Genomic DNA, 15,865 nt, shown 5'->3' with positions numbered 1-15,865 from the left:
GTGGTGACACACTGGCACAAGTTGTCCAGGGCAGCTGTGGATGCCCCATTGTTGAAGTTTTCAAGGCCAGCTTGAATGGGGCTTAGGGCAGTCTGGTCTAGTGGAAGATATCTCTGCCTGTGGCAGAAAGGGTTGGAAAAAGATGCTCTTTATGTTCCTTTTCAACCCAAACCATTCTATGATTCTGTATTTCTATGAAAAATGTAAAATATCAAGTAGTCATTTTCATTCACCTTCTAACTCTGCTCTTCATTGACCTTTCTGCTTGTAGATTTTCTCTTTATTTGCCCTTTTCCTCTGTAACAGTGTATTTTGGCTGGGAATAGCTGTGCTCAAATGGTTAGGTATCAGTTGAGTGTAAATTGGCTGAAGGAGCTGTGGCTGCCACTGTCAAAATGATTCCAAAATAACTTTGTGTGGGAGAGTGATGGTCAGGTCAGACAAGAGAAACGTGGTTTGGGTCTGCTTGAGGGAAATGGAGTTAGAGGGGATAATGCCAACTGGATTAATAGAAGAGCAATGTGCTCTTAAATACTGGCTTAAATGCTGTCAGAGATCCTTCATGTTACAGTGGCCCCTTGTGAGTGTGCAGCAGCAGCAGTATTTGGGAAAGGGTCTGTTTCCCATGAACATCTGCATTATTTGAGATGAGGAGCTCGGGTTTCTTTGAGGCTGGTACAGCAGCTTTCCTCTGGGAAGTCCCTGCTGACAGGGTGGTCCTTAGCAAAGCAAGAGAAGAAAACTGGACATGGGTTTTGCTACTGGTTTGGCTCATTGATGAGCTGCTGTTCTCCCCAGGGGTACCAGCTGAAGCCCTGCTGCTCAGTGCTGGGAGGTGACTCTGCTCCCTTGACATGCAGTCCTTTGCCCAGCTGTGTAACTCCTGATCCCCTTTATTAACAGTCAACATAGGCAATTATTCAGGGTCATTGATTGGCCAATTTGTTCTGGCTTTATGTATGGCAACTGCAAAACAGCTGAGGATGTCTGGCAGGCAATAGAAGTTTTATTTCTGTCAATTAAAGTAGCCAAATATATGTTCAATGAGATAATTTGGATCATTACACTTCCCTATTATAATGCCAGTTGCAGCTTCATCTATTGTATGGATAAAAACATAAAAAATAATATCAATTTCTATCCTAAATATACAAATAGAAATGCTGGCATTGTAACATCAGAGCATGAGCCTGATCTGAGCTTTGTCTTTAGTGATCTTGGGAAAATCTGATGTGGTTCAAAATAAGAGTGGCTTCCTGGATGATGAAAATCAAAATACATATTGTTTAACCAGATCAGTGGTTATCACCATCATGTGAAGCACCACTGCAAGCCAGGAACTGGCCCTGGTATCTCTGTCTTATATTTTGTCTTGTCTGCAGTCGGGGTAGCAGTAGAGCAGGGGATGATGGAGGAAGGGCAGAGCAGTGTGCAAGGGCAGGGCAGGAGGCACATCTGTCTCCCTAAGGCATCCTGCCAAACCAGCATCACAGCAGAAGAGAATCTCTCTCTCCACTGTTGCCTGAATTTACTCAAGTACCAGTCAAAAGTAAATCTCTCCTGTTCAAAGATGAAGAGTTCATAAGAATCTTTAATAACAAAACTCTCCCTGTGCAGAGGCTGCTGGGAAGGGGTGCCAGGGTTCTGGGGAGCAGAGGAAAAGAGAAATGGGTCAAATAAATTTCTGCTGGAGAAGAATTTCTGCTGAAGAAGGAGTAAATGCTCATTGATAGCATGAAATGGGATGTAACTGTAAACTCTGCTGTACATGAAGTGGCCTATTGCCAGTGTGATCCCTGGAGAAGGGAAGGGCAGCTGACAACAAAGGATGGTCTCAGAAAAATTCACCAAGCAAACCAGAGTTCAGCTTGGAACAGGAGCATTTCCTTTCAAAAGTGTCATTAGCTGTCTGCTGCAATGATTCCTGCTGTAAGGTGAACAAAACTCATCCCTCTGGTGTGATGGCAGTGATCTGTGGAGAGCTTTTCCAGCTGCTCTGGGACGTTCTGGAAAACCCCGGGGGAGGTGGACACAGCTGAACTGGATATGGGGCCAGTCCCACCTTGCTACAGCAGTTTGCCTGCCCTGTTTTCCAGCATCTGAAACCACTGTGCTGCTCTTGCTTTTCAGGATGCAAGCCTCAGGATGTAACCTTCAAGAGAACCTCTAGCAAAATCGAAAGGAAAATCAGCTCCTTTTTTTAATCTGTCCTCCCCCTTTTTTCTTTCCTTTTTTTTCTGCTTCAAAAGAGACTCTGGGGAGGACTTAAAACAAACAATGAGGAAGTACAAGCTGTCATAAACAGTGTTAAAACAAGAGTCAGACTCGCAGTAAGATAACAAGGTACCTGAGACAGTGGTGACAGAGCTGTGAAAGGTTTTCAAAGCTTGTGTCTGATTGATGCCTTGTGGGCATCAGCTAAGGTTTCTCAGGACATTGGTGGGCATGGAGAACAGGATGCAGTCACAGCTTCAGTGGGTGTGCTGAGCCTTTGGCATGTGTGAAGGTACCCCAGGAAATATTGTAAGTAACTGTTGTCTTTCTATAGGGCAGCAAAAAAATCCACTCCTATATCCCAATCTGGAATCTCTACTATAAAAATATGTTGGAAAGGTCTTGAGAGTTATGTGAAGGGATAAGGAAGAACTAAAAGTTTGACTCACCTGGGGAAATGGTCCAAGTGATTTGTTTGCAGATGTATTGGAGCAGTGTTTAACTGTCCGTGTACAGGAGCAGTAAAACTGGGATCAAAGCAGTCATTCTTGGCTGCCACTGACAGGGGTGGGAGCACTGGGCAAAGGTTGTGACAGCCTTTCTCTCACCTGGAGGATACAATGGATCTTTTCCTATCAGATATGCTTAGGTTTAAAGGGAAGGATGGACCTTAACATAGCAATTGTGTGCTGAATTTTTACTAGGGATGTACAAGAGATTGCACAGGAAGGGGCAAGTGGTTCATTTTGGGCTGGGAATCCATCCTGTGGCTGGGCAGGTTTTGGGTATCATGAAAGTGTTATTGCTGAATATAGACTCAGTTCTTCAACTGAACTTTGTCTAGGCTGGTTATTTCATTTCAGTCTGCAGTGGAAGTTGTGGTGAGCTCTGAAAAAGTCTTGCAGCCAGGCAGATTGGAGCTGTTCCTGGCCACCTGCAGCCAAAAGCCTTTGCTATGGAGCTGCCTGTGTTAGGAAGCAGGGCTGGCATGCATGGAGCGCTTGGTGCTGCATGGCAGTGAGGATGAGGTGATGGCAGATGAGGGGACACTGCTTTGCCAGATGAAGTTTGTTACAAATTCCCATCTGCTCAGAAGCAGAAGCTATAAGGTTTGTGCTTGTACAAGTAATTATTTGTTATACATTTTTAAACATGAAATGTAGTCCAAACGGCAAATATTTTTAGCGTGTGTCATTGTGCAGTTAAGAAGGCTGCCAGCAGCATAAACCAGAATAATTCTGTGTGGTGATTGGGCTGAGATGGGATTTTCTGCTTTGCCCATTTTCTCCTCCCCATGCTTGGGTACTCATTCTCTCAGCTGGGCTCCTGCTTCCACAAGCCAGCCTCTTGCAGAGCCAGCTGCTTTATCACCCCCTCCATTCATTTTACCTGTGGTGGAAAGCACATCTGGCACAGCTGGGAGGTGTTTGGCTGGGTGGGAAAATGGCTCTAGAAAAAATGGGACAGGATTGCTGCTTTTTCTCCTAGTGGAATGTGGAGGAGGCTGTCTTACATCTCTTAATTTTCAGGAGATGCATGCTGTGGAGTGAGCTGCACGTGGTTTATAACGTAGGCATATTTGGGCTGAGTGAAGCATTTTTTCAGGTTTTTAAAGAACTGGTTGAATTGTTTCAGCAATATTTTACCCTCCACTCTAAACTCCACTAAAAAAGAATGGGAGAATGGATTTAAGATGGGTCTCAGAGCATTTTAGGAACAGGACAGCTTAAGTTTTTAAGGTTGCATAAAAATGTTTGGGAGAAAAACCATCTGAAGATGAATACTTTTTGACAGGGTGAGATCTGTTGTGGATTATGCTCAGCCTGTGAGCCAAATGATTTTGTTATTCCCTCACTTCTCATGCAAGGTCACAGCATAAACCTCAGTTGATTCCTTTGCACCTGCAAAGCTGCACAGACAGGTACCAGAGCATTTCCCAGCTTTGCTGGTCCCAGCAAGAGCTCCCTTGTTTTTGTCCACCTGTCTTAACAGCTTTCTCAGCATTTGGGGCATCAGTCCTATCAGAGCCTGCTTTTCCCTGTTGTTTTACGCTGTAACTCCACTGGATAAAGAGGGGGATGCAGAAGGTATGCAGCAAGAACAGCAGTCTGACCCCATGGGTTCCACACATGCATTATTTTTTTTATTAGTGCCCTGAGCACTGCTCTCCTGCCCTTGATTTCCATAGATCTTTGATTATTAATAAGAAAGAGAGGGGAAGGGTTTCAGCTGTAGGTTCCATATGTGTCTGTTCCTGTGGGTTTATTGCTGGTGACATCTGGTGGTGCCTTCATTTGAGGTAAGAGGGTGGTTCTAGCAGTGCAGTTTTGACCAGTTTACATAGAAGAATGCAAAAAAAAAAAAAGCTGAATTCCATGAGAATGCTTCAAGCATGGCTTTTGTCTTTAATCTTTTCATTGATGTTTTTCCTAATTTCTAAAAAGAACTGCAGCAGCTGGATGAGATGAACAAGTACTGTTGCTGCAGACCTGTGGTCATGGTTGTACTCTGTCTCACATCTGGATCCCAGCTGTATATTTTGCTTTACTCTCTTACATCTCTTTCTTCCTCAGTGAAAGGAATGTCCTCAGTGAAAGCTTAAAGGGAAGGTTGAGAGTAGACTCAGATGAAATGGGATCAGAGAACAGATTATCACCTTATTTTTTCAGAATGCTGCCACACAGAAAGCACTGAGGGACTTCAACAATAGCAGAGACTGTAATGCCATACTCTCTTGAGTGTCCAGTATATTCTCCCTAGCTCTCTAAGCAAAAGCCTCCTGCCCTGCTAACAATTTCAAAGGAAAAAGGTCATGCCTTGCTGAATGTAATTTGAAATAAACCACATTTCCTCAGAAAAAAGGAGATGACAGTGTTTCTGGCAGAGGAGCTGTCTGAAAGAGTCACTGTGCAGCTACACTGGGGCCTGACCCGCCACCCAGCACCTAAAATCACCCAGCACCCATCCCTAAATCCATAGTCTGTTGTTCATGGAAGTCTGCTGCAGAGGACTGTGCCATCTCTGCTGGCATCCCAGCCCTGTCCTTCAGGCTGCCCATGGGGTTCAAGGGTGGTGGGTGCTGCTCTCTCTTCTCTCTTCTCCAGCTGTGCCTAGGGTGAGCTGGTCCAGGCTGGGCTGGGATGGATGTGTTGGGCAATTAGTATTTTACTTGGCTCTAAATACAAAGAATAATCAGTGAAGCAGTGTGGAAAAAGAGCTCTCCACTCACTGGGGATGGAAAAGCCCTGTCTGGAGGTTCTATCCCTACTGAGCTCTGAGGAAAGATAATTGAGAGGCAGAGGGTGAAGCCCAGAGTGGGTCTGGGGGAAAGCTGGTGCTGCCATGAGCACAGTGCACCACCATCAGGACAACACCGCTGTGTCCTGCCCTGGGCCCCCCATCCACAGGGGTTTGGGGTCCTTGGCACTCAGAGCCCCTGTGGGGAGCTGGCAGCATGGGGGTACAGGCACTGCTCTGGAATGTTCCGCAGCAGCCTGGCTGCATTCACCATCTCGTGGTGGCCGGGGCTCAGGTGTGGGAGGGACAGGGACAGCCTTGGCTGGGCGAGCAGGGAGGACAGACGGACACCTGGGGGTGGTGGACAGATGGACACCCCGTCCCTCTGCTCCAGCTGGAGAGGGTTATATGCAAACAGCTCTCCCGCACACACTGGGACAGCAGAGCTGCTTGAAAGCTTCACATAATAATATTTCACCTGAAGAAGGCTGTTAATGACAGGGGATGTGATTGATTGCCTTTTTCTGTCGCTGCTGTATTAGCTGTACTTAAATCAGCTTACATTAACTGCAGTTATATTTAATGTTCTCTGTCTACACGGCTGAATTTTTAGATTGTTAATTTTCAATTGTGAATTGTTTAATTATGTCTGAGCTTTTCATAAATATTTGGAACGTGTGTTAATATTTTCTATTACATGCGATACATGGTCTGGAAAAGACTGATCGTTCTTAATGCTGTGCACTGGGTCTGGCAGTGTCCTCAAAGCCTTGATGCTCTCTTATCTGCAGTTTCTTGCCTTCACAGCTGATGTGTCAGAAATTGAGGTCTGTATCTGGTTCTGTGTGTGTGTTATGGTCAGGAAATCTAGGATTCATTTGGCTCCCTGACAAGAAGAGGAAATGTTTGTTGTCGGCAGTGTGGTAACATGGTGAGGTCTGGAGGCTCGTACATGAGTGTACAATTGCTGTGGTCCCAGAGCCTGCTCTGAGCATCAGTATGACATCTGGAAGGCAGTGGTTCTAAAACTAGGGGGGATTTTTAGGGTCTTCAAACCCCAGAGCCCCAAAAGCTCATCCCTGTTTGCCCATCCTCCTCTACCCAGGCAGGGCTGCATGCAGGGCCCTGATTTGAGCTGAGGAGAGTAAAGGCAGTGCAGGCCCGGGAGCAGCAGTGCCATGCTGTGTGCAGAGGGAGCTGCTGCTGCCAGGCTGAAACACCTTATTCTGTAATTGTTACAGTGTGTGTATGCATACACAGAAGTTATTTATCATACATTCAATATGGACAAATAACAGCATTTTCTATATTGTGTAGACAGTTTGCTGGGCTGACTGTCCCCACCAGTAAGGGGATGAGGATGGTGCACCCCATGGGAGGACTTGCCCCACCTGCTAAGCTCTCCCCACACATGGTACCTGTGCTGTATTCCTCCTCTCAACTTACAGACTCACTGCTTTTAAAAGCATCACATTTTTGCTCCCTGTGTTAGTTTCTTCATAGCTATGCCTCTTGCTGCTTTTCTCTGTCTCCTTCAATTCTTCTCACATCCTTGATCCTTAATGCAGGCGCCAGAGCATCTCACAAGGGTATTATGTGAGGTTAGATCCCACATGACAGCTCTCAGCTCCTCATGGCCCTTCTCAGAGATGCCAGACATCCATTTTATGCCACTGGTTCTTCAGGGGCAGAATAGGTGCTGTTGGAGGGGATCAGGCAGTAAGAGAGGTGGTGGATGTTCTCAATTAGTGAAGCTAGGATTCCAGTCCATATTTATTGTGATTTTTTTTCCATGTTGTTAAATGCTAACTATTTTAAAAAGAGGTGGCTTTTCTGAAATGCAATGATAGATTAGATAGGATTGATAAGGCTAAAGATTTATATTGCTTTTGTTCAAAACCAGGAGATTGTCTCTGAGTTAAAACTCTCTGAAACCTTTGAATGACTCAGAGCACAGATGTTTGGGCACTGCTCTAAGAAAAGTGAGGAATTGACCTTTTAATTACCGTAATATAGTAATTCAGCATAGCCATACTGATTGCTTATTAATCATTTATAGTTGTTGTTGTGTATTGATCAAAGGGACTTAGAGATGTGGTGTTTCTGCTCTGGATTTTGATAAGCTGATACCAATTAGTGAGCAGCATATTAGGTGCAAGTCAGAGGGACTAAAATAGCTGCATTTGCAGTGGAAGGCAGCTCCCTTCCAGTTCTCTGTTGCTGTAGGAAGGGGTCTGGTGGTGACCTATACAGAGACTTCTGGAGAAGTGTGATCCTACTCGCAGGTGAGACCAGCAGCTTCAGCTCCCACCTCCACCATAGGATGCCATCCACTGAGAACACGTAGCAACCTCTTTATGTGCTGCAAATTTGCTGCCTAGAGGTTTAATTCTCCTGACTGCTTTCTCCTTGACCTCATGGGAAAGTTTGCTGCATCAAACCAGTGTGAAAAACATCAGCCTGTTCAGGAGGTCGGTCTCTTTAGATCTCTGGCTGTGATAAACCTAGACTTCACAAATACAAAAATGAACTGTAATGGGCAGGACTGCAATCTTTGCTATCCTAGTCCTTGAAAAAGTGGAAGCCATAAACTTCTTTTTATATTCCCTTACTCTTGTTTTCTGCTGATTTAGCATATAATAAAACCAAAATGTTGCTGTTTCATGGCCAGTTTCTGTTTTGCCAGTTTTTTGCCCAGAGCTTTCTGCAGAAAAAAAATTATTGCGTGGACACCACTGGAGATGTTCCCACATCTTATTCCATCACATTTAATCCTGCAGTGCAGCTTTGCTGGACTAGGTTCTTGTGCAACTTGCTTTAGCTCCAAAAGCCAAAGCCCATTTTGAATTAAGTTGTGAATGTGTCTGCTATTAAGCTTTTAATCAAAGATGAGGATTTGAGGATATGTAGATCCTTCTTCCATGATGGATTGGGATGAACTAATTACAGCTGATTCTAGCTGTAAAACTTATTTGGAACTCAATAGTAGTTTGAGGAAATTCAGGTGATTCTCTTTGCATTAACTGATGGGAAATTCAGCATATGAAAAGGAAACACAGGCAAGCTGAATGTAGTGATGTACCTCAGGCAGCATCAACCAGCCAGTGCTCCAGTTTCTCTCATGGTGCCATAGCTCAGCGTATGCTGCCCACACGCCTCCAAGCATCCTTATGCAATGCCATAAGAAGATGGTATTAAGGCATGCTCAGAGGTCAGAGCCTCTGGACAGCTTTAGTCTGCAATCCCTTTCAGTGTCATACACCTTGCACACATGATCTTGCAGAGGGATTTGCAGGGTTCAAAAGTTCTCTGGCCACAGATGGAAAGGACGTGTCTTCCGAGTGGCTGTGCTCTGCCATCCCTTTTCTTAACAGCTTGCAAAACATTTGCAAAGGCAGGCAGCACTTTTTTTCTTCCCCTTCCTGTTTTGCTGAATCTAGTTTCTCATTTACTTTGATTTATCATTGCACATAAATCTGGAGGTATCTTTGCACAACCTGCTGGAAAGATTCATGCTGGGTTTGCTTGTCTCAGCTTTCCTCAGCCCCACAGTGCAGCCTTGCAAAGCTGTGGAGAGGTGTGGTGGCAGGCAGGTGGGGAACTGAGAGGCCATGGAGCAATATCATCTTTCCCTGCACAGGATCCATGCCTTCCCTTGCTATGGCACCAGCTTGTGCTGGGTGATCCATCAGCACTCTGCAGGTGAGCAGTGAGTACCCAGGGATGCTGCTGCCAGCAGCAGAAAGGACATGAGAAACCTCTGTCTGCTCGTGCCACCAGAGCTGCTCGGGTGGAAAATCATCTCATTTCATGGGATAAACAGCTATCTAAGACAGCACTCAGACCAAGGTGAAATTAAGGGTGGACCTCTCGACCTCACCTGGTGAAGCAGACATGGTCCCAGCATCCACAGACCGATGTAATGGGTGAGAGTCTGCACAGCCCTGGTGGATGCTGAGGCACAGAGATGTATTGCAGCACTCTGGGATTCACACTGAGGCGGGGAGAGAGGCTGTTCTGCATCCCAGAGAATGTTTTCACAGATGAATCTAGTACAACCCTAAGTTTGTGAAGCATGAAATAAGATTTCTCTTTAAGAGAGAGTCATCAGCCCTTACTGAATTATCCAAGTCCTTTCTATTGTTTTAAATCACCCTCCCAGGACCCCCTGAGTGGTCTCATGCAGAAGGTGTTCATTAGATAACCTAGGTGTTTGCTGGGATAGCAGGAGCCAGCACCTTTCCACAGCAAACAGCAGCCAGCACCTGTGCAGCCCTTACTGAATTATTATGGAAATGACTGAATCCCTGCAGTGTAGCCTGTTTTACCTGCACATGAGCAAAATAAGGTAATCTCCTCCCCAGGGGAAGGGGTTTGTCACATTTTGGGGTGCTGGAGCCCTGGGGTTTTGTGAGGAGCTAGGGCTGACCAAAGGGAAAAAGAAAATTTTGGTGATGTAATAGGCACAGGTTCCTTGAATTAAGGGGAACTTTATGTTGTACCAGGAAGATTCTGCATGACTGAACCTAAAAGACTGATTTGGGGAGCTCTGACTGGACAGAGGAGAGGTAGCTTTAAGTATCCCTGCTATGCAGTGGCACCAAGGAAATCAGTCCCCTGGAATGTCAGGGGATCATTGCCACTAAAATCCTAAAGGCTGGTGAAGAAATCACGTTCTGCAGGTCCCTCCAAATCTTTCAAAATCCCTTCTTGAACTGCAGGAGTGAGAGTTGTTGAATCCACAGTTGGGCTGTGCAGATGCTGCCGTGGCTGCTGATGCAGGAGGTGCCTAACATGGGGAAGCTGTCCTTGTTCCTCTTCCTTGCTCCTGTTTCAGATCCCATGGCAGCCAGCAGCCTGCAGTTTGCTGCTCAGAGGGTGAGCACGTTGCCCAGGACATTAGTGACTTACCCTTCTGAGGCAGCTTAGCATCATTCATGTTCCCAATTGAAAGGGAAGAACCCCACCTGCAGCTGAAGAGGGAATGTTCAGATCCTCCTTCACTTTCTGCCTCAGACTTGTGGGAAGTGGTCGGGGCCTGAAGCACCAGACTGCTGCCATCCCACTGCCCTTGGCTGCTTGTAGAGAGGAACATTCACCATTAGTGGGAAAAGGATGCTGCAGAGCAGTCTGTGACATTGACATGGAGCATATGTGTGCCACATGGTGCCACTGTGTCCTGCCTCGTTGCACTTTATCTCCTGAACAGCAGCTTTGTGGTAAGAAACCGAGGGCATCCCTGCAATGAGTCACTTTGGGGGCCATGTTTCTTTTAGCTGGAGCACTCCATGATGCTGGTGCCACATGTTGTGAGTACTCCTGGACTGACAGATCAATTATTAATTGATGTGGCTTATGAATTTTTCAGTGTTTTCTCACGCTGTGCATCTCAAAGTGAAACCACCTTTTATGAGACAAAGATCTTTCCTAAAGCCCTACATCAAAGCTGCAAAATTGTCACCCATATTGTGATCTTGTTCAGCCTTCACCATGAACATGTTTGCTTTGAAATACTTAATCAACCATTTGCTGAGCTACAGAGCTCCTGGCATGTTAAAGGATGAGTGCCTTGAAACTTTGTCTTTGAGGCATTAGGTACCTATAACCATGCATGGCACATGCATTTGGCTGCACTAATTATTTTGGGAGGAGTTATGCCAGGCCTAGGAAGAACATGAGTGGGTCATGGCTTTTGTCTTAGTCCTCCAGCCACAGAAAAGAATTTAAAAAGTGGCATTTTCAGACCCCCAAGCTGCATGGTGGTGTGCTGGATACCAGGATAGGGAAAATTAATGTTTGGGATTGCTGAGAGTGCCCCCAGCCAGGACAGTCCCTGCTCAGCAGCAGCCCACCTGATCACCTATTCCTGGGTGCCAGTACTGCCAGGGAGGAAAACTAACACTAGCAATAGCTGAGGATTTCATAGAGACCTGGACTAAATGCTTTCCTTTCCAGAAGAATAAAAGCCAGGTGTATTTCTGCTCCCAATGTCGCATAAAGCAGATTGCTGCAGCTCAGCATTTGTGCTTTCAGAGCATATAAAATGTGTTTTTCCAGAACCCACTGCAAATGGCTGGAGCACATGTCATGGGAGGGCAGTGGTTCCACCAGCACACTGTAACCTTTGTCCCAGGAGGGGAGATGCCCTGGGACAGGCCCCAGGTGGGGTTCAGGGATGGGGATGTTGTGACACCTGCTGCCTTTGCTGGGAGGCAGGAAATCAGCATTAGCAGTGGCTGGCAGGGAGGGATTAAGCTGTTAAATGGTCCTGGTGGTTTCTGGCTGGTGCTGATGGCAGTTACACCAGTACCTGTCACCTCCACGGTGTAAATGCCAGGCATTGAAGGTTGTACCTGTATGTTGCTTCCTGTCATTACAAACCCTCTTAGCTTACAACGATGCTATTTCATTATAAGCCCTGTTAGTTTACAACAGCGTTACTCCCAGCTGAGCTCAGAGCGTGGGTTTAGCTCCTGTGCTGTGTTTCACTCCCTGTGTGTGTTGGGACTATACCCCATCAATCCATGTTTGGTGGAACAGCCAGACCCACTGTGCTCTTACCAACCAGCCTGGGGCTGTGTACAGCATGTCATTTGTGCTGCCAGCATCGTCCCCAGACTGAGAGGGTTTGTCCCATCTGCAGCCCTCTTGTTGTAGTCAATGGCATGAAAACTGTGCCCTGCTCAGTCCCCAGGCAGGTGGGTGGATCTGAGGTGTGAATCCCAACCATAGCACTTTGTGCACAGCAAAGAGGAGGGCAGCCTGGGCTGCTCCAGTGGCTCTTTCAGGGCCATGGCGGTAATTGTAAATGGTTTGACTTTAAACTGTGATAAACCAAAGCTGGAGTTTTCAATATAAACTCTTCAAATAAAACACTTGGACTCCAGAAGCATGGGGGTTTAAAATCCCCTAATACCACTCGTGTCCTTGCACTGCTTTGGCATTTCCTGTATAAGCAGAAGTGGGACTGGGCTCCTTGCTTTAAAAACTACAAGGCTCAGGCTGGGCGATGTGCGGGTGAGCTGATGCAGCAAACTCTTTAGATTTGGATTTGGTAGGTGCCTGTGCGTCTTGTTGAAGATCTTACAGACTAATTAGGATGGTTGGTTTGTGTCTGCTTCTGCCTTTCAGAGATACAGAGGGATTATCTCCCATCCTTTTGGGACAGGAAGAAAATTCTCTCAGTGAGTTTGTTTCAGGGGGATGGAAACAAAGGGTTTCTTCTGCAGGCCAGAAATTGGTTCTTACTGGCAATCAAAACTCTCATGAGGAATGTTTTAAACCCATTTCTGTTATTTACTAGTGCCCACTAAAAAGTATTCCTTATTAACAGTTAATATGTACAAAACCTGTCTTCTTGCAAGGTCTTTTTCTTGCAATTGAACCCTCACCAGGAGTTAGAGTAGGCACTGCCCTGCAGCACCTGCAGTGACAGGCTGGCTGCAGTGCTGGTCAGCTTTGGGTTCCACTTAAAATTTAGTCTACATATAGCTTTTAATTTTCATTCTTTTTCTTTAGCAACTGTTGCACCAATGTAGATAGTCTCTGCAGGGCAGGCAGAGAACTAATGTGGTTGCGGGTAGTCGTATGAAAACATCTAATTTACCAGCAGGCAGTTGGGTAATGATCAGTTGAGAATTACAAATTATGTAAATCATGTGTTTGTGGCATGCTGCTGAAGAAAAGCCCAGTGCATATGACAAATCATGTACATATTGAAATATATAATACTTTTCACATTTAATTGACTGGGGCAACCTTATGATTTATATCTTTGCTTTATTCACAGCATACCCATAACATAGTCATAATGCAGAATGAAACTAATTCATTTTCTCTTTGACTTTTAAAATAATTTATTTATTTGGCTGTCAAATACTTGAATATAAAGTGGGCATGTGGCAGATAATAAATAGCTGATTCTCTAGTTAAGAAATTGAGTTTTAATGATATTAAGGTCTGTGTTGCCTTACTTGGTCTTGCTTAGCTGGCATGCCTCACATTTGCACCTTGCCTTATTTTACAAGCAAAGTATATTTTATGGGTACCAGCGTTACTCTCTTAATGGCCTTATATAACTATATATATTCATAACTATATATAACTATATATAAATATAAATATATATAGAGAGAGTGTTATGGCTGTGTAAAATATACTCTGGTTGCTCTGATGGCAGCAGGAGCCCTTCCTAGGCGTAAGAGAAGACAGTGGCTGAGCTGATGGGCTGCTGCTCTTAGTCACAAGAGATCTTCTGGGAGGTGCCAGGAGGACAGGCAGGGGATGTCTCATTAGTACCATTCTGTAGAAAACAAGAAGAAAATGTTATTTTGGCTGCTACAGACTAGAATTGCCTTCCCAAAGATCAGTTTTCATCATAGAGCTATCATGCAGAATCATTGAAAATACAGCCTAGAAAGATTTTTTTTGTTTCTTTTAAATACCAGGTTACTTGGCTTGGCATCACTACTTAATCTTGGGAAGCCCAGCCCTGGAAAGCAATACCTTACCCATTCTACCACTGCCACAGAGACTTCCTAGGCTGTTTGTTGGCTCCTAAGAAAAATAATCTTCTGCAGTCAGATCTGTCTTTGACACCTGTAGAATCACTGGAAAACATCTGCACAATCAAGATGGTGCAGAAAGCATGAAGCAGTTTGTTGGCTCGTTATCATACTGCAAAATCAGCCCTCCTCCACAGCAACATCCTCAATTTCTAAATTTAGCTCCTGAGTTATTTTGGGTACTGTGTGATTAACCTCAATTACTGTAGCTCAGATAGGATTCACATAATGCCCCCTCTTTCAGAATTGCAAACAAAGGGAAATCTGGCTCTGTACATTTCCTACCCTTAATGAAGCAGCTCTGAGAGGTGCTTCCACATGGGTGCAGGATAGTTGTGAGATACATCTTTTCATGGAGACACTAACAGAGGCAGCTGATCCTGAAAGGTGCTGGTAATCCATGGCTCAGTACTGGTGCTGGGATCAGGAATATCAAGATGAACCACGCCAGCAGGCTATGTCATGTAGCTGGTGTGAATGAAATCATTGAAGCTTCAATGGACTTGGATCACAGTCAGGACACTTTGTAGTTTTCCTGAATTAAATCCAGAACAAAGGCTTTCAAAAGCTAATAAAAATACGCTTTCCATCAATCTCAGCCATCTCATTGTTGGCTCTTTGGAAAATCAGTGGTGAAGCAGAATGCAGAAATAGCACCTGCACCTGTGCAGATCTGCACAAGTGTGTGTGGCAGAGGCAAGGGATGTGCAGGCAGAGGAGGAGATGCTGTGGAAAGTGATGGGGTGGGGGCATCGTGGTGTTTCAGCTGATCCAGTGAGCACCAACAGATGAGCTCATCATTCATCGGGCTGAGAATCGGAACTTTTGTCATCACCATAGCTGTAACAGACTACACTGCTCCAGACTGCCTCAGGTGAGAGTGCTTGGCCCCAGGAGGCAGCAGGACAGGCATCAAAAACTCTCTTGGATTGTTGAACGTTGCTTTTGTCCTTTGTGGGGGCTTCTGTTCCAGAATGTGGTCCCTCACCACTCACTCTGTCTATCAACAGTGTGGCACAGGTGGTCAGCCTGAAGAACTGAACTGCTCCTAAAGGTGTTGCATTGGTTAATTTTTCACCTTGATTTGCCTTTTGTTTCTGTACAGCTGGACAACCCTGATGAGCAAGCAGCGCAGATCAGACGCGAGTTAGATGGACGTCTCCAAATGGCAGAACAAATTGCCAAGGTAAAAAAAAAAGTCTACTGTTATTAATAACTTCATTTAGGAGTATACAAGGAGTTTGATGCAGCCCTCAAGTCCTGTCATTCTCTTACGGGTTTCTTCTCACAGTAATTACAAGTTAAAAATGATTGGATTTTTAGCTGCAAACAAAACAAGACGGAGCTGTTTTCATTGGACCGTTTTTATTGGACTGTCCTGATGAGCTGGGACAGTTTAGCTTCCTGAAAAATCCCCTGTGAATCCTCAGAGGTGTCACATTTCTATGCTAGACAATAAGGTGGGTGATGGTGTGTAAAAAAGGAGCCAGGAATAGTCCTAATGTGATTTGTGTTGTTTGCTGGACTGATGGGAGCCACAATTTCCTGCCTGTAGGTAAATGCTGCCTCAATAAAAGTCTTTCAGATGTATTGTCCCAAAGAAGTTCACACTGCTTGAGAGCAGTCAGACCATCATTGCCCCCTGCAAACATTGCTGCTGTTTGGAGCAGTAGGCACAGGACCTCCAAACAGTTTTGATAACCAAGCACTCAGCTAATCTCCCTAGAGACCCCTCTGTAAGGAGCCATCTCCTAGGAGCAAATCACAGCCTCACACAGGGCAGGTTCACATGGCCTCCAGTAGACCAGAGATGATGGAGAGGATCTTGTTGACATCAGTATGGCTGAGTT

The 15,865-nt window shown here is 45.3% G+C and overlaps 1 protein-coding gene across 21 annotated transcripts in view; it reads left to right on the top strand.

The window, feature by feature from the left end:
• Positions 1–15,865, top strand: part of CADPS (calcium dependent secretion activator) — a 205,842-nt gene that overhangs the window by 54,902 nt on the left and 135,075 nt on the right. For all 21 annotated transcript variants that reach the window (XM_033517383.1, XM_033517380.1, XM_033517378.1 and 18 more), the window contains exon 4: positions 15,121–15,201. In XM_033517383.1, the coding sequence (XP_033373274.1) occupies positions 15,121–15,201 (81 nt within the window). The remainder of the gene's footprint in view (positions 1–15,120; positions 15,202–15,865) is intronic.

Source organism: Parus major, chromosome 12 (assembly GCF_001522545.3).
Source record: "Parus major isolate Abel chromosome 12, Parus_major1.1, whole genome shotgun sequence".
Lineage (NCBI taxonomy): Eukaryota > Metazoa > Chordata > Aves > Passeriformes > Paridae > Parus > Parus major.
Note: the sequence above shows the minus strand (reverse complement) of the source record. Positions and strands in the feature narration are given on the sequence as shown.